This window comes from Calliopsis andreniformis, chromosome 8, assembly GCF_051401765.1.
Source record: "Calliopsis andreniformis isolate RMS-2024a chromosome 8, iyCalAndr_principal, whole genome shotgun sequence".
Lineage (NCBI taxonomy): Eukaryota > Metazoa > Arthropoda > Insecta > Hymenoptera > Andrenidae > Calliopsis > Calliopsis andreniformis.
This window is the reverse complement of record NC_135069.1, coordinates 4,702,710-4,722,312: the sequence shown is the minus strand read 5'-3', so window position 1 is coordinate 4,722,312 and position 19,603 is coordinate 4,702,710. Positions and strand designations below refer to the sequence as shown.

Sequence of the window (19,603 nt, the reverse complement as noted above, 5' to 3'; positions counted from 1 at the left end):
AGTATGTTCTTAGAAAAATATTTCTAGAAAAATTCCACTGGTCAGAAATTCAGTTTGAAATTTTTCTATGGAAACTCGATTCCCAAATCTTTACTAAGAATTTCAATTACAGGAAAGTAGTACATTTAAAAAAAAAGAATCCTTCTAAAAGAATTCCTTTCTAAAAAAGTCTGAAAATTCATTTTACAAAATTTTTTAAAGGAAAATTGATCCCCACATTTTTATTAGAAATGTTTATCATTGATCTTGAATGGTACTCGTAACGCGACAACCACCGACCCAGCTTGGAAATTGATTTCCCCCGCGACGTTTATCGTAAATCAATGCAGCGTTCCAGCGGTTCGCAGTCGGCTGCAAAAGTGTCCATAAAACGCGGGCGTTTGGCCAGATCAGATCGGCCGTGACGTAAAACGGGCTGCAGTCTCAAACGAGATACATTATATTTCTCGATGCCAAAGCGGTTCGAAATAAGGGGCTGCCGCAAGGGGAAGGAGAGAGTGAATCATTCGCGGGCTCGATTCTATCGCGAGTGCTTGCAGGATTCATCGTCTTGCCTTGGAAGATGTCCATTTACATTTTCAGCAACCATCGATGCCATAAATTTCTATTAAAACCTTCCCTTGATAACTATGCTTTCAGATCTCTGTTTAAAGCCCTTTTACTTGCTTCTGATTACAGTAAGAGCAATATTTTTTAATAACTTTTAATAATAGATTAGTTCTCTTGAAGGAAGTTTTAGCTAGGGTGAATATCATAGAGGGTTGTTACAAGATTAATCTCTGCAGAATTTAATTCAGTGTCTAAAGTGGCACAGAAGAGTAGGTACATATTCAGAGAATTTTATCTCGGAAATTAGATATTTATGTTTAATTTTTGTCTGCTTTAAATATTAGATCTACAGTAGTGGCTAATGAAATTGAGAATACTCGTTAAAAACACTATTTGTTCAATCTGAAAGTAAGTACAAACGTAAGACCTAAATACATCCAAATTTTCTCTCAAATAAAAATTTCAAATAAAATAAGGGAATCAGGTCAATGATAACTCAGACAATTAAGTATTTCTCATATGACAGATAAACCAAAGGCATTGATATTTCTAAAGTAGTACAGTTCCAATAGTCACTACTGTATATTAAGAGTATGCAACAAAGACATGACAAGACACACCAGTTCCTCCCTTCTTTCTCATTTCCAATCGCAGTCTAACTACAAATCGAGGGAATATGCTCTTCCATTTTCCTCGGAAAATTTCATTTCCGTAAATACCGCCGGGGATGAAAGGGAGTCGGTGAGCTTGAGCTATACCGTATTTAAAAGAACTTATCGTCGTTCGAATTATCGAGGTTCCAATAAAAATCGTCCCTGAGAGAAATAACCCTCTATAATAGCTTCGTTTCGAGCCGCTTCCTCGAGGCTCGTTTGTAAAACCGAGCGATAGAAGAGAGCGGTTTCCCGTGGATTCAATAAAAGAAGCCCGAGCCAAGGCTCTCCGGTGTTCACTTTCATGACGTTATCGAACGACGCCGACCCCCTGTCATCCCCCTCCTCGCCCCCGCGCCTCCAGCTGGAGAAAAGAGATCGTAACGATAATACGGGTCGTAAGTCATGCACGGCCAGGAAAAATGGCACGGTTCTCCGCCCGCTTCCTACTATTTTTCCCACTTCCCCTCGACCCACCCCCTCGACGAGCGTTCAACGAACTCCGACGAAACGATCGCGTCTCCTTGCCTTCAGAAAAGAGATTCCCCTTACGAGCCTGTCCACCGTGGTCAGGGGGATCGTCATCTCGGTGGATTAATTTTTAGTGGATTAATTTGGCTGGACACGTTTCTGCGAAACGAACCCCTCTGTGAAAGCTCACTGCTAGTCGAATCGGTAATCGATAGTAACGAGTTCTTTCCAGTTTCTGCGAACTGCAGTTTTATCATCGACTTAGGGGTGTTTGGGAGGCGAGTGGTTGAGAGGAATGAGGGGGCTTTGTGAGGGAATTTGATTTAGTTGGTGATGAGGTAAAGACATCAAAAGCAGTGGAAAACTTAGGTTCTCAGAATCCGAAAATCTCAAATGCTAAGGATTCTGATATTCCTTGATGACTCAAGATCTCAACTTTGTGAATTAGAAATCATTTAATTTTCTAATTCTCAGAGGCTAGGACTCTCAAATTCTCAGAATTTAAGACTCTCAAATTTTCAGACTCCAGGATTCTCAAAAATTTCGAGGTCTGTCCTACTCAAATTTCTGAATCCTTCAAATATATCTTTCCAATATTTCATACTCCACCGGAGACTCGTTAAAAAAATATAAGTGCACTATACCTCTGAAACTCCCCTCAATTAAAATCCCAAGCAGTGCATCGAATACAAAACCCAACCCACGAAAAAATCTTTCATCAAAATCTCTGATAACAATCTAAACACCCCAAAATTGTAACCTATCAAAGCTCCAAAAAATGGACTCCTATAACAGGCGACAGAGTGTATAACACAAAAAACCTCGCAGAACTATCGACGTTTAAGTCTCCAATTTGCAAGGTGCGCACGTCGGTTGCAGAAGAGGAGTCGTGGAGCTCGCGATAAATTCCAGGTAGGAGAATTAATGTCGCAAAGAGGAGAGTAAAAAGGGGAAGGGTGGAGAGGCAGACGCTTGGTCGCGCGGCGACTGCATCCCCTGTTCTACAACCAGGGGTGAATACGCACTGCATACTGAGCGGAACATTACCCGACATTATAAATGTGAATCGTAAAATATTATGGCACGTCCCCGCTTTTTCTTCTTTCTCCTCTGCGCCTCGTCGCTCTTCTCTCGTCTCATCGTTTCGCTCTCGAGCCCCCTTTCGGTCGGGATGAAATTATCGCGACCAGACCACACCTGGACCGATGAATTTTCGAGTAGATCCTCCTCGAGTCGTAACTACATTCTTCTCGTTCTTTAATTATTTCCCCCTCCTGTCCTATCGTCGAGCAGAACACGGAGGTTTAATCGATGGATGGTTATCTTCGTAGGGGGTGGCCGTAAAATCGAATCAGTGGAATGAATCGCTTTGTTAATTGGTCGAAGGAACGGCGGAAAATTAGTCGTGGATAATTGTGCGCGTTGATATTCATTAATTTACTATCAATTAGCGGGGAATGAAAGGTAGCAGAGCTCGGTCGATATTATTTATACGTTTGCCGCGGTTGCTCTAAAACAGATCGCTGTGTAATCGTCGCTTTAACGATCCCTAGCTTTGATCGGCGTTTAGCCGTTGATCGCTAATGTGTGTTATTTTATTGCTTAGCTTATCGTTGCTTCTATTTTATTAGCGAATCGAATGCACGTTTAATGACTGATTCGCTGATACTATTCGTCTAGCTATTACTTCTTGTGGGCTAATGAGTGATTAATATAATGTAATAATTCAATATTTCGTCTCCAAGTTGATATTTTGCGATGGTAATGGTTCATTTATTTCATTGCTCGTTAATAATTTCTAAACATACCTTCGAAATTATCGAAGCCCATTGTAGGATTTTCTTTTATGGATTACTCTCCTGATTTTATGGTAAAAAGATAATAAACCTCAATTTCACTTAATAACTTTATTCAAAAGTATTGTGTACCTGCTCCACTTTCCCCGTTTCTTAAGTCAGCTCCACTTGCTTCGAGGCATGCCTCATGACAAGCTATGGATTTTAGACCACTTAGAATTATTTCAAATTTCTTTGCTTTTTCGAAGATCCAACAAGAATCAAAATGATTCCAAGTGACCGGTCTGATCACTTGTCACGAGGCATGCCTCAAGGCAAGTCCCATCATCCAGAGTCCACTTTAAGAATTCCAATTTCTGAGACACTAGAATCCCCTTCCCCAGCTTCGTTTCTCATTCCCATAAATATCCCCCTCCCCTGTGGTCCATCCCCACAATAATTGAACGCTGTCGCCGTGTTTTATGCAGAAACCGATCGATCCGCAATTTTTTCGTCCGCTCGTTCGAGCAGCGATCATTTGCATCGAGCGAGAAGGCTATCAATAACAGCTACCAAGCCCTGCTGAATGATACGATCGCGATCGCGGACGATAAATAATCGTTCCCGCCGAAAGGAATTACTCCTAACGAGCCGCTGGCAACCAGCTCACCCGCAACTTATTATACCAATTATCGAGCCATAAGTAACCCGTCGTAGCAACAGTCAATCCTGCGTTTCGCGGATCACCGTCCCCTCGCCTCAGCTCCGCTCCGCGCGTCCCCGCGGCTGATTGACCGAAGCGGGAGACTTCTCTCCGCCGCGGCATCCTCGCGGCGCGCGATTAATTTTCTCTGGCTGCCTAAATTGCGCGCGCTAACGAATAACATAAATATCGCGCGGGACGAGTCGGGAAACTGTTGAGGTCGCCGCGTCTGCTCGTTAATTATCCGCCTTCGAGCCGCGAGCGAGCGACGGCGATCGAGGAGCGGACGAAGGCCGCGGGCGAGACGCTTTGGACGCTCGCGGGGATCCAGGAGAGAGGGGCCATAATTCAGGAGTCAACGCGTGGGCGGTGTAATTTTATCCTCGATGCTGAAGGATCGCTGGACGCGAGGGGAGAAGGTGCAACGTTTCCCGCGAGATGATCGAGTCGTGCGGGTTAACTGCGGTTGTAATTCCTTGGGAGGAGGCAGGGAGGGGTATTTTTGTTGGGTGTATTGGAGAGGAAAGGGGTTGTGGTTTGGGGAATATGAGGGTGGAATTTTTGAGGAAGGGACTGTATTAGAGGACCTCGGGGTTTCTGAGTTTGACCTGGTCAGAGGGATGCAGAGCGTGTGGAGGGTGTTTGGGGACAGGTGTCAGAAATTTTATGGGGTGATTCTACGTGATACAGTCAGATGAATATTTGTTTGAGGGTTCGTTTCAGAGCTAAGAATTTTGGGAAGAGTGAATTTTGGGACTTGCTTTACTGGCAGGCACAGCTAAGTGAGTAGAACCAGTCCAGTCTCAAGTCAGACACGACACAGTCAGTAAAATTCGTCCAGTCTCGAATCAGGTATAGCAAAATCAGTAGTATTAGCCCAGTCTAGAGCCATACACAGGGAAATCAGTAGAATAGGTCCAGTCTCGAGTCAGACATACTTAACTCGAATTTTAGACATTTTCAAATTTTATATTAGAACCCTAGTTAACCAGAAATACTGTGCTCAAAGACATCATTCCTCCAAGAGAGACTCAATTCAATACCTCAACTTCATTACAAAAATCAGTCTCCCAAGAACCCCACTCAACTCCCCCAGCTTCCACATCAAGCCCCAAAAATTCCCTTCACCTCTCACTACAGAAAGCAAACTTTGCACAATTCCATTCCGATTCACGGGCCCCATGAACCGAAAATATCTCGGGCCTCAGGACAGGTTGCACCGTCCACAGGATTTCCCACGATCGTATCGCGGGGTCCGAGCGGCGTTGCGCAACGCTGCGACCTCGTTCGATCGGCGCGAACCTCGAAAAACAATCGGCTGTGCGAGCGAGCGCGCTCAATCAACATGCAACCCGTCCGTGCGCTCTTTGCAATCGAGCATACGCGCGGCGGGGTTTAATTGGCTGCTGCTGGGCTATCGTGCACGCACGAAACGGCATTGTGCGCGGCACGGTCCAATTTGCGACGCGGATCCCCCGCTCTGATCGGCTGTCACAATTAAAGTCGTAAAACCGCGGACTAATGGCCTCGTTACATTAATTCCAGCTGCACGCTGGACGGGAAGAAAAGCGGGACGGGCTCGCGAGAGCGCATAAAGCTGGCACGCTCGGTATGCGATTCGACGAGTGCAGTTGATCCACCAAGATGCATTTTTTCGAGATACTCTGCTACCTTGAGCCTTGATTACTCGTATGGTGTTTCAGGGATTCTTTTAGTAGGCTATTTCAATTTGATCTTCAAAGTTTTATAGTGAAGTGCTTTGTTATGTAATACATTTATTTTGTTTCTTATTAAATAGGGTTGTTACTGTCTTCTAATCGATACTAATCTACAGTCTTAAAATGTCTTTCGATTCTAATACAGTCTTCTGGTATTAATCTTGAGAAACAACTACACGAACCAGGTCTCGATTTTTTTTAATTAGCATGGTCATCAAGGGGAGTATCAAGATATGAAATGATACTGTAGCGATACTTCTGAGATAGCTCGTAGGTTTACCTTCTTTTTTTTGAAACAGCTGCTGTGTTGGATAATTAGGTTTGTTATTTAATGGATTTGGCACCTGTTACTGTAGCGTTGGTTTGCAACATACGTTCTGTACATCTGTTCCCTGCTATCTTTCCGTAAGCCATGTTTATCTAAATTGGAGCGAACTGATCGGTGTCTCATTTATGCACAGGGAATTTGATATCAATTTTATTTTTTACACAAAGAGACAAATTATGCATATGCGAGCAGGAAGTAATTTATCTGAATGTACATATATTAGTGGAAACTTAAGAGTGTTATCGAAAAATAGAATGTCTTCTCAAAATTTTATGAAACTAATTTTCAAGTAGATATATGCAAATTCAAGTCACTTTTTTAATTCTCATTATTCTTCAAGATAAAACAATCCATACAATTTGCATTAATATTCCCATTGTAATTGCCTTTAAATATTCCTTCCAACAGCACAGTACAAAACCAGAACGTGGACCATATAAATTTGGTTTAATGAACATTGCTCGAGATCAATCGACTTGCGTGATTCAGTGGATGAGATCGAACAGAGATGGTTTCGGATGATTTACCGTGGCGAAATAAAAAGTAAGGATCTCGATCGACATGAGATACCACCTTCGTTTACGTTGACACACGCCCGACGTGCCCAGGACACGAATTCGATGAGGCAACATGCAAACAATTTACTGGAGGCGAACTTCTTTGCTGCTTAGATCTGTGCCCGCGATTAGCATAAAATTTCTTGCGTCAATCATAACGAGGGGAGATAGATTTATGGACTTTCGGTGCCTGGAGCAGTTTCTCTACCCATAAATTCCATGAGAATTTAGTTTTTAGTAATTCTGGGTGAACACGAGATGACAAGGATGGATTATGTTAATTATTATGCTAATCTGAGTTTATTTTCTATTTGGACTCAAGGTAGAATTATACGTAAAATTCTAAATAATACTAGTAAGTCAAAAGATTGTGAATAAGATTAACAAAAATTGTATTGAAGATTTTCAAAGCAGTAACCCCTGCAAATTGAATACAGAAATTAGGATGACCATGTCTGTTTTAATAGATCCATCAAACTTAGGAGGGACAGTGCAGCAATGAAGGTACAAGAGAAATATTTCTGTTTCAACTCTCGACAAGTAATTAACATCACTCTCTTCAAAAAGAAACCCACATTCCACAGACTGCTTCCACAAGTCCTCTCTGTCGAAAAAGAGAAAAAGAAGGAAACATTGGTTTTCCCCAAAGCAAGCGCTCAAAAGGCATCAGTTGAAAGTTGCTCTGAAACTTTCCGTCCCTGTGATCATGCCAGTCTCTGACGATCTCCAAGCGGAAAGCCGAAGCTTTAATTAACCATTTTCCCCTCGGTTCAGGGGCAGCGCGGAAGAGCGATGGATTCTGTTGTGCAACCGTCTTGTGTCTCGCCTTTCAATTACTCCGCGCGCCGTAAATGGCAAAAACAGAATGCAAGGGAGATAATGAAAAAAAAAACCAGGAAAAAAGGCGAAAAAAGATGGACGCGTGTGTCGCTGCGCGAGCTTGTGTCCACTTAAAACCACGTCGTAGTAAAATCGTTCCTGTTCAAGGAACGAAGTCTAGTTGGCTGAGGGTAAAAAAGGATTAAGTGGTTTCCGTCGACGCGATTATATCCCTACAAAAGGGCACAACGAGATATAATTCCATGGAAAACGACAATCCCTTCGCTGTGTCGAGGATCATCGAACTGCTCATTCCGTTGAGATTATGGCTTCCCTGAATACCAATATCTCCTCTGTAAGTTCTCCTTGCGTCTTGAACGATTTTTGGATTCTTTCGGAATTAGTCTTTTATGGGGTTTTAGCTGTATTTATGTGTACGCGGATCCAGGGAGTTAATTAAAAGAGGAGGGCTTAAGAGGATGGTCGACAGAGGGAGCTTAAAGAGGTAGTATATGTAATTGCAAGAGGGGTGAGAATTTAGGGGTGCCTAGCGTATAGAGATAAGAGTAAAAATTCGATATTTGGTGGAAAAACTCAAGGATTTCTTGAAAGTGCTACCATTTTCCTATTCTTTAATATTTCCTTCTCAGTTGTAACGCTAACCACAGTCATGACTGAAAGTATTAACATAGAAATCCATATTCTCATTTATCCATGCTTTATATTCAATCCCAGAGAATTAGTTCTCCCTGGCTCCTCGATATTCTCATCGTCCCCAACAAACACGATCTTCCTTCGAATAAAATACATACGCATCCAAGGTGAAAGCAATAAAGATCGTCCACACTTCGGAGCAGTGGGTAATCGTTTCGACGACACAGTTTCGAAAGAATCGAGAAGGAGCGCGGCTGGGCCGATCGCGATCCTGCAATTTTATTCAATATCGCGCGGCGGCGCTGTCGCGTAAGTGGACAAGATTAGCGTTTAAGGTGATCATCGCTGATGAGCGGCTCGCCAGAAGGAGGATGAATAATAGACCGACCGTGAGGGGGGTGGGGAACACGTTCTGATTGAGTTAACCGACAGCATACGTCATTATACGCCGACTCGTCGGCTCTCGACGCCAAGGCCGGCCGCCTCGACGAGTACATACAATCTCGACGTCGTATTCAGGTCGTTGTTAATTAACCTGCACGATGCTCCGATGCAGCCCGTGACCAGCCTTCGACATGCACCTCCGTGATCGCTATTATTTCGAGCGGAACAATCGTGAGATTTTATGGTCGATATGAGTGACTTGAATTCGTGGAGAGGTATTTGGCCCTTTCGTTCTTTGTAGGTCACGGGATGTGGTCATGGGTTATAAAGAGACGTGGAGCAGGGGGCAGGAAGCGTGAGTGGTTTGGAGTAGGTGTTTCCAATATGAGAACACTGACAATTTTTTTATTGTATCTCCTTTATTAGTTACATTTTATCTTTGAATGTTAGACACTAGTTGTAGCAGTCTATTACTGCACACGTTCATTCATTCGCCCATTCACTCTCTCACTCGCAGAAAAAATCCTTTTCCAATTCAGAGTGAGCGTACAATGTGTCTGACTCTGGACTGGACTTATTCTCCTGATTTCACTTTGCCTAATTCGGTGCTTATTCTACTGAAATTTCTGTCTGATTCGAAACTTGGTCGACTGACTTCCCTATGTCTGTCTAGGCTACTATATACCGACAGTAGAATCAGTCCCAAGTCAGACACATTTCAGTCCCAAACAAAGTCTAGAACACACTATTACTATCCTGAACTTTCGTCTTATTTTGAGATACAGAATCATCCCTTCAAATTTCTCGCACCTGTTACGCAACACCTTACATAGCAACACCAACAAACGCTGCAATCCCAGCACCCAAGCAGGTGAAAATCAACGTATCCCGGATCCGCCGCGAAGTCTACCAATCCCTCTCGAGCCTCCCATCGAACAGGTCGCAAGAAGCGGCGTTACAGTCGCGAAAGCGAGCCGACAAAACGGTGTACCAGAAATTAACGACGCCCACGCGGCCAAGGGGTGAACGTTAAAAATTATGAACCGGCGCGGCGCACAAGGCCCGACACTGTCCCTGTGCATCGTCTTATTTACGGTGCTCGGTAATGGCACCGTGTACGCAGCCGTAAATTGCCACGGAACGTCTCGCGGGCTGACACGTAACACGGTGAAGCCCTGGACGGCCATTACCGGTTATCGGCCCGCGGCCTTCCAACTTGGACACGTTTTAACTCTCCTCGAGCACCGCGGATCGCGCATCGATCATGAGATTCACGAGCATCGGGGCCCTCTTCTCTCTATACCCATTACCTCTTTCGCTGGGGGCCCTCGTCTCTCTCTTTCTCCCTCTCTCGCCGAGGGCCCTCTTCTCTCTCACCCTCTCTCGCTAGGGGCCCTCCTTTCTCTCTCCCTCCTTTTGCTGAGGCTCCTCTTCTCTCTCTCCTTCCTCTTGCTGGGGGTCTTCTCTCTCCCTCTCTCTCCCTTCTCTCGCTGAGCGCCCTCTTCTCTCTCCACCCCCTCTCTCGCTGGGCCCCCCGTCTTTCCCCTCCCACAGCCGCCTGAACGCGGTGCCCTCGTTTGCTGGCCCTTACCGACGCTTCGACTCGCTTTTGCGCGACGCTCGCGCCGGCGATCGCCAATTATGGCCAGACAACCGCGGCGAAATCTCGCTGGCGAAACGAGCAGATTATCTCTGGAGAGTTTTAGCCTGGCCGAAACAGGCCCCGGGTCCTTTCCCGTCGCTTACGTAACTCACCGTCGCCCGAAGCCACGATAGTTTCTGTCTTGGGGATTATTGCGAGAGCCTAGCGCGCAAGGGACGACTAAGGTGACGGGGGAGGATGGGATTTGCATAACCTGTCCGATTGTGGGTCGATAACGGGGACCAGATTGGACGAATATTGATGGCTCGATGGGGTTCAGCTTGACGATTCTTTGGCTGAGACGGATGCAGTATGTTGAGTTGCTCTTTGGGATCGCTAGATGGTGGTCTCTCGCCTTATGAAGGGGTAATGAATGGTAATTGCAGGTCAGAAGACTGCTGGAGAGTGTACTGTATGTTTCAGGAAGTCGAAGAATAGTATTCGGTGAGTGTAGGCTATAGGGTTTGAGATAGAGGAATTTTTAAGTAGTTTAGGTCAAGTATTAGTCGGACATTGGTTTTGGAGCAGTTTTAGGGGTATAGACGAATAAAAAGGGATACAGAGTCTGTTTAGACAAGTAAAAGTAAGTGAAAAATGTCTTGTAAAGGATTGATATATAGATTAAATGAACTCGAAATGAGTTTGAGAGAGTTTGAGTGCGTTTAATTCGGTTGAAGTGAGTTGGAGTACATTGAAAAGAAATGAAGAAATCCAAAACCCAATCTTCAAGCAAGAATATTGAAATTAGCATCTATTTTCTCCTTCAGCTCTCGCGTCTCTAAATATGCAGCCTCATAAAACAAAAACCGCATTCTCAAGCATCTCCTCGTTACTGACGCACATAAGGCAAAGTTGTTTGCAAATCAAATTAAGTTCGCGTGCGAATTGTCCGACGCGCGTGTGAGCCTGTAATTACGCGTAAGTGGGTAATTATCCAAGCATTCGACGAATTGTTCCAATAAACGGAATTTAAACGTTTCGATGCATAATGCAGTCGATGGATGCACACGCGCGCGAAAGAGCACATGGCTCGTGCCGCGTTTCGTGCAGCGAAACTGGGTCGTAGGCGGAATATTCGTTTCATTACGTGATTCCGCCTCTTTATTTCAATGTCCACGATCGTACCGTCGATCTCCATTATCCGTGTCTCAGGGGCTACACTCCGTGATCGCTTGAACAAATGCCAAAGGTTATTCCCTCGTAAACTCTGTACATTACACCGCAAAATACACCAGCTTGACTTTCTACGAGGACTCCCCTTGTGATCACTTCCTATTGCCCATCTTTACGTCTGAAACTATCGCGCATTTAAAGCTATGAAATTTACAAGTACTCAAATCCTCGAAAACTATTCAGTCTAAAAAAAAAAGTCTATAACTTCACAAACCTCGACACTTGCATATACATAAAGTAGAAGATCTTTTGCATCAACCCAAACCAACAAATATATTAATGGTCTGACTGATCCATAAAGACCAAATTCCACCCCTCAGTTTAATAACCATCTATAGACAATGCCCCTTCCCTGGAACCCTCCACAACAAAATGTTAGCAATTTCCAGAACCCACGATTCGAGTCGATCGCAGTCCCCTTCATGCCCCGAGTCGATTGGAAAGTAAGCAGTGCTCTATGTTCTTGTTTCAGGTTGCGACACGACCTTGGAGCCCGGATCAGGGCAAGACGCGGGAGATGACCAAGCTGTGCAACCATAAGAGGAAACTCTTGCTGCCAATAACGGCGGCCAGCAGTCCTGTTGCATCCTGTACGACGGCGGTCTCCTCCTCGACGTTATCCTCCAACCAGGCAGCGGCCGCGATTCATGTGAACGCAGACTCGCCCACGTCGCCGGACAAAGCCAGGAAAGGTAAGAATCCGCGACCTTGCGCCGTGAGTTCCCCCCGTCTCAGGTTTCATTAATTTCGTGGCCTCGAATTCGTCGGAGCTGCTTTCACGCGGCGACTTTCGCGTCGACGCGGTATATGTTTCCCTGTGTACTCTTGACACGGCTAAGGCCATTTGCATATCGTGCATATTCACGCGCGTTTTACATTTCTGACCGAGTGATGTATAGCGAGTGATTATTCCTGGGAAGATGGACACGATTTGAGGATAGTGGGGCTTGGATTTATGTTTGTAGAAATATTAAGATATTTTTAGTCGGCATTTATTTATGTAGCTGTTATACAAGCGATGTTAGAAATTTTAAGGGATAGTTTTAGGTGATAAAATACGATTAAAATGAAGATAGAGATAATTGTGTTTCAGGCCTTTTTTTGTGGTGAATAATTGCTGAGAAATGTGTAAAATAAGTGTTAGGTATGTCTGACTCAGGACTGGGCTTATTCTACTGGAATCGTTATGTCTGATTCGGGGCTTTTTCTACTGAAATTGCTACACCTGACTCGGGATTTTTTCAGTGAAATTACTATGTCTGACTCGGGGCTTATTCTACTGAAATTGATACCTCTGGCTCGAGATCTTTTCCACTGAAATTGCTGGGACTAATTCTACTGAAATTCCTGTGTCTAGTTCAGGACTTAGTCTACTGAATCTACTGTGCCTGACTCAGGACTTATGCTACTAATTCCACTATACCTGATCAGACTAATACACCATTGCAATAGAAGAAGCTCCAAGTCAGACACATCTCACCAATTAATAACTCTAAAAGGAAGCCTCAAACACAATTTCTTCATTCTTAATTTTCTTTCTATCTCAACATCCAGAATCACCCCTAAAAATTTCTCACACCCATCATCGACCATCCTCCATACAATCAACTCACATCTGCATACATAAAATAATCTCTCCCTCAGAAGACAGCTTAAAACTCTCCTAACTGTCGCCCACCACCTCCCCAAACCAAAAAACCCTTCCTCCACCATCGACTCCCCAATCCTCAGAAGCCACTCAGCCGTCGAAGCAGAAACGGCACGAAAGTAGCCAGATTAAAAGGCGGTGCACTTCCCTCAGGTAATCCCTCGAAGGAAATCGCTCGGAAGGAATTTTCCCATCGACTTCCGTGCCGCCCAGCCGCGGCCAGCGGGCGTCGATCGATCAAAATCAGAATTTTCCTCTGATATGGGGGAGGAGCGGGTCGCTGGGAAAGTTTCTCGGCGCGGCCTGAAGCCAGCGAGCGAACTCGTCCAACTCGATCGCATTATACATACTCGCCCAATCAATCTCGCGTACAGGGGAGGCAGAGGATGCGCGCGTACGCATCCGGCGCGCGCCATCAATACACGTATCCCGACGAAGAAGTTTTCCCATCGATCCGTCGCGTTAACAAAGTTCCAGCGGGGACGCGCCATAATCGCTGGGAACGTTTATTCGCCGTCCTGCCAGAAAACACGCGGCGGAAACTTTTATTGGAAGACGACCGAAAGTTTTTCCTCGCGAGCCCCGACGATCATTAGGAGCGGAGAAAAGTTCCACGGGAGGGTTGCAGGGGGTGGAGAGAGGGAGGCAGGGGAAGGGCGAAATTGCGGCATTAGCAGGGGCCTCTGTCGCCACCCCTTTTCCTTGGCCGCCGCGCGAGAAAGCGGCGAGAGACGGCATTAAACTTCCCGATGTCGGTGAAAAAAGGGGTTGGAGGTGGCCGAGTCCACTCCTCGTGGGGGTGTCTCTCCTTCTAGGGGTGGAATGATGTATCACCGTGCTGGCTAAACTCTCCGTCCGGATTTCATTACTAAATCCTATAACCGAGGTCGTCCCTTTCTTTTTCTTCCTCCCTTCGTTTTTCTTCGTCCCCGTTTCTCCTTCTCCGACCCCCTTGCCTTCGTTCTTTTCCCTTTCTTCGTCGCGGCGCTAATTAAACGGCTGTTATACCGAGCGAGCACGGCTCCCGCGATCTTTCGCGTTGCCAGGGGAAACAATAGCGGGGAATTGAAAGCGGAGTACGCGCTCTGGTGGCTTCTTGGGTGGAAGGATTTCAGGACAATTTTGCTTAACTTTGACTGTTTCTTGTGGAGACTTTCGGGGGGTTTCTGGGGAGGGATTATCGGGGTGTGTTTGGTGTTACGTGGTTTGGTTTAAAGGTGGGTGGCGTTTAATCCCTTTTGCATTGTTTAAGGTGTTGTTGACAAGTGGGAGACAATGCTTGTGTGGGGTGGAGGGTTGTAAATTTGGTTTTATGAGGGGACGTGGAATTTGAGTAGAGAAGTATGTAATTAGACTTGTCTGAGGGTCATAAGTGAAACTACTTGTGATGTGGTAGGTGAATTAATTAGAATGTGAGATTTGAACAAATTTGAGGATATTAAGATTTAAAAATGTGTAACTCTCAATATTTGAAAATTACAGAATTAAAAATTTCGAATTTTCAGGACGTGGAAACTTAAAAATCCATCAAAATATCAAAATTTGTGAATTTCGAAATCTGAGACCCCAAAAATTCAAGTGCTACTTTTACTTGAAAAAAACCCTGAAAACTTTACAAATTCCAAAGCTCGTTTTCAATAAACATCGACAATAAAATCCCCAGTGCCTATACACACTTTCCTACGTCATTCAGTATCGAGAGAAACGCCAGCCGATAATAAAAAGAACACCCTGTGTATACGGTCCCCAGCAGTGTTTCCGCGAGACTTTATAGGGTCGTTTTAACATCGACGCGAGCGTCGGCGCTCGCGGGGGCGCGGGGGACGTCGCTTCGATTCCAATTTTCCGGTGATATAAAACGACGCGGGCCGAGAAAACGTCCCACCCTCGCCTCCTTTCCCTTCTACCACCATTTCGCCGCGATTCTCTTCCGCCTGGCATTTGAACGGCAGAGGGGTAATACGCTCGCGCGGTGTGCAAACACACACCCTCCCAGAATCGCAGACGCGGCGGGGCGAAAATAAAAGGAATAAGCCAGGGAGCCAGGCGGGGGCGTAGAGGGGACGAGGAATCGAATGAATCTTTATCGTCGACAGTGTTCCACAAATACGAGTCTCAATAACGAAAGTCGATTTCATTTCTCCGCTGTTCCTTTTGCTCGACCGTGGATCCTGATAGAGGATGGGACATTGCGCGCTGCTTGGAGATTGGTGGATGGGAAAGTGGAACGATTGACGTGATTAAAGGGTATCATCAGACGGGGGAATGATTAAACGAGGAGCTTTTGGATAAAAAGGATTTGGAAATAAAGTTGATTGCAGAACATGTTTGTAAAGCTATTTCTGTGGAAAATTTTGTAGAACCTTGATCGGCGTAAGAGAAGATGGAAAATGTGTGCTTATAGTGAGGTCGTGGTGAAACAGGCAAGTCATTGAATTTTTATTTTCATTGTATTTTATTTTTATTTTTACAATATCAATTGTAATTAACAGGTGAAAAGGTTTATACAGGTAAGAAAAAATTAATCAGGTACACTCTTCAATTTAATTGCAAGACAAATAATAGCATATATCAAAATTAGTATCTACTTTCTCTGAATTAAACAGCGGAATTTTTCGCCGACATAATTAATTAACAATATTTGAAGAAGCACCTCCATTACAAATAACTCCACTAAAAAAAATTGAGAATACCACACGTTATGGTTTCCCTAAAAAAAATTCCCCTCCTAATTGAGCCCCAGAATGTATCTACCCTTTTGATAGAATTCCTACGGCTCGTTACATGCATCCAAATTTACTCTCGTTTTCGATTCGCCAGCAGGGGAGGAGGCTCGCACAAACACCATTTCCTGGAACTCGTTTCAACGATTCTCGCTTGCTTCTGTTGACTTCTACGCTTTGCCACGCATGGATCCATTGGCATGGGAATCGGTCTCCGCCAGTACTTGATAAATCTCGTCGGTCTGCCTTCGTTTGCGCAATATTCACCGAGTATATCGTACAATCGAAGCGCGTCAACAGAATCGATCGCTCGGCTGTGTCGCGTCTTTCTTGACCTGTTAAACAATTTCTCTCGACGAACTAGAACCGCCTCCGTTTATTCGATCGATCATGCCCGTGTTACGGCGGCGCGATACGCCCCCGCGACGCTGATACATCCTCCAGAAAACGATTTCACAGCGAGCGCGCCTCTATCTAGCATTCCCGGGGCAAATGCCTGCAGCTTCTGCGTTTATCGGCTTGTCGTGGGATGGGGCACCCTTGGAATCCTTGGCATTTTGGTTAAGTCTGTCTTAACACCTTGTATCGGATTAGGGAGCGGTGATAATTATCTGCGTCTCTTCATCTTGATACTCTGTCTGAGTTGAGGATTATACTCTCAAATATTCAGGGATAGAAATATTCATTTATTCGAATGTAAGAATGTTTAAATCTTGCAGTGTTTTAAATTATCAAATCCTTAAATCCTAATTTGCAAAAACTGATTAGGAATTAATAGTTAGGTTTGGAAAGATTCCCTCGAAAAAATGGGAGACATGTAGGAATTATCATAGATATTTTCACTAGTAGATATGATATTTATTTATTTTAATGTACAAGAAAATGAATATAGATATGTTCTGTTTATACGGCTATAAAGAGACAGAAAATGCAAACTGTCATACATTTCTGTAGAAGTTTAAGAACAGCAGTGTTAGACTAAAAGAAGCAGTGTTTATCTGACCACATAATTCCTACACGAAATGCCAATACAAACCCTTTCACAGATTCTCCATTTTCCCTCCAATTAAATTCCTAAGAAAAATCCATTCACTCCATAATCCCTCACCACCCCCTGCAAAAATGGCCATCACCCTCCAACCCACCCCAACGTCACCCCCGCAGAAGCCTCAAGATGTTCCAAAAAATCATCTCCCCGAAGTCCCTTTCCCTGTCCCTGAATCCCGAAAACACGCTTGCCTCCCAAGAATCCCGTAGCGGGACATCCGTGTCGAGGGTGGAATCCGCGTAGAGCCCCGCAAGAGGAACCGATCGTGCAGCTCGTGTCTTCTTATCGCCAGGGCGATCAATAAGTCCCGGGAGGAGGAAAGAATCCGCTCACCATTCGCTGCCAGCGACGTCAACGCGACGGCGGTGGCACAGCCGCCTGGTGGGGGCTGGAAGAAGGACGACGATAGCTGCGGGGGCTCGGCGGACAGAGAGTTGATAAGGGTTAATTTCGTAGGCGCCGAATGGGAGCGTAGGAGAAAAGGAAGCCGCGCGCGCGGTCCAAGCGTCTCCGCTTGTGATTCTTGCGCCTGCCCCGAGTGATGTTCATCCCCGCTCGAGCGCAGCTCCAAACCACCCCCGTGTCTCTTCCTCGGCCGACGTCCGGCTTGCGGTCGCGCAGGCGCATTTTACACTGCTTCCGTTTAGTCCGCATCAACGGCTCGGCCACGTCGTCGCGTCCCATCCGACGCTTGGCGTCGCGACGCCCGAACAGGGAAATTAGTCTCTGGCCGGGATTCAACTCGCTGCGAGTAATTCGAGTGGCTTACAAGGAACCGCTTAGTCGCCCTCGCACCAGCGTCCTGCTCGAGCAGATTGATAGAATTATGGTCGTTAGGCCGCTGCCACTGGACCCCGTCTCGGAGGCTGATGTCGAGCTGTCGATCGCGGGGGATCATTCGAAGCTATGGGGACGATCGGTTAGCAGTCGATTGTTATGACCATCGTGTGCTCGCGAGGATTTGGGGTTTCGGTTTGCAGGTTGATTGCTGACGGGATTTTCGCAGGTTGATTCTAGGGGGTGGTTTGTAGGATGAGTTTTTTTAGGGTGAAAGAATTCGCAGTGGCTGATAAGAGACAGTTCATAATTGTTGTATCTTGATTTCTTCGCATACTGAAAACGCATTACTATTATTATTATAATATTAATAATGGTCTAAATTCTTCAAATATACATGTATCAATCTTGCTTATAGAACTTCTATATAGGTACTACATTTTACAGTATCTCAGTAAGAAAAAAAACAGAGAAAATTCCCCCTTAATCGACTTCTCAATCAAGAGTACCCTCTGGCCATCCCCACAGCGCTTTGAAGGGAATCGTTCTTAAAAATCCTCGATATCGTCGTCCATATTTCCAGCGATCACGGCGCAAATACCCTCAAACGATAAGCCATCTCCAGTAATTGCTACGTCATCTCTCGTTCGTCAGACTTAACGACGTCGACGTTTATAGCCTTGAGCCATTGACTGCAGATTTTTGGGGGTGGCCAAAGGGCGATGAAGCGGAATTTTACGCGTTCACACGAATCCCCCTCTAGTTCAGGAAGCCACGAAACGCCTCAAAGATTTTACGCAAATCTTCGCCCCTTGGAAATCGGGTTACTATCTCCGTTGCAGACAAGCTGCCTCGCCTCTCCTAGGTGGATTCATTATTACATTCCACCCCCATCCCCCGTGAGCCCTCTATCCGCTCCGCCACGACCTCTTCAGCCTCCTTCCTTCCATTTCCGAATTATCTTCCCCCATTGAAGCCGTGGAGAATAATTATCCGCTGTAGGCTCACGGATAAAAGACCGCCATTGAAAACCATCCCCTTTGGCACCCTTTTACTATCCTGCCTTCACGTTCTCCCCGTAAATCCAGGTAATTCGGCAGTGTGAACGCTTGTTATGGCGGCTTGTCGACCATTGATTGCAGCGAAAGGTTTCGTTCTTGCTTAGACGATATAAGAGTGTTTATTTCTTTGGATTTTGTAAAAAAAATGTGGGATTGGAAAGTGTAAAAAAATTTTCAAAGTGTAATCAGAATTCTGCGTGGGACTAATGTAATTTTTAATGTAATAGTAATTAGTTTCTGATAAATACGTGAGGATAAGAAAGTTCGTGAGATTAAAAATCTTTTGGGTAGCAATATTATGGAGATAATATTTTTAATATTTTCTTTTTTTTCTGAAGAATTGGTGCTGATATAATTATGATAGATCATTTAGGAATAGATTAAAATTTGCTATTAAGAGGAGTCGGTGCATAAAGGGAAGGCAAATGAATCTCTGAATTGTTACCCCAAATGGGATTTAACCTTGCGGCTGGGGCTCCAAATGAAACACTTGTTCATTAAGAAGCCTGAAGCGGCGCTCGGGTAACCAGTGAAGGGTCAAAATTAGAGTTAGGGAAACGAGTCGGGTTTTAATTTTCCGTGATCATGGAGAATTACTACCTTTTAGAATGTCATTAATCCCTAAGAAATGTCCTTGGATTGGTGGAATCAAAATTTAACTAACGAGTCTTCTCTTTTATTTTGCAGATGGTCTCAACAAAAAAAAGAAGAGGAAACTAGGAGGGATAGGAATTTTTCCTGGAGTCTCCGTCTCACAACTCATGGCACAACGTGAGAGAGCCATTGTTGCAGCATCTGGAGTTCAAGGTTCAACGGTGCCAAATGGATCGCAGGTAATGTGTCAATAAACTAAAATAAATTCTACTTTTTTTAGACTTAAAAAATAAGTATTAAATAATGAACAATAGTGAATTTAAAAA

General features: G+C 44.8%; 1 protein-coding gene across 5 annotated transcripts in view; it reads left to right on the top strand.

The window, feature by feature from the left end:
• The window catches only part of LOC143182437 (uncharacterized), a 282,085-nt gene that overhangs the window by 249,675 nt on the left and 12,807 nt on the right, over positions 1–19,603 (top strand). For all 5 annotated transcript variants that reach the window (XM_076383419.1, XM_076383418.1, XM_076383420.1 and 2 more), the window contains exons 3-4: positions 11,899–12,118; positions 19,371–19,516. In XM_076383419.1, coding sequence (XP_076239534.1) covers positions 11,899–12,118; positions 19,371–19,516 — 366 coding nt within the window. The remainder of the gene's footprint in view (positions 1–11,898; positions 12,119–19,370; positions 19,517–19,603) is intronic.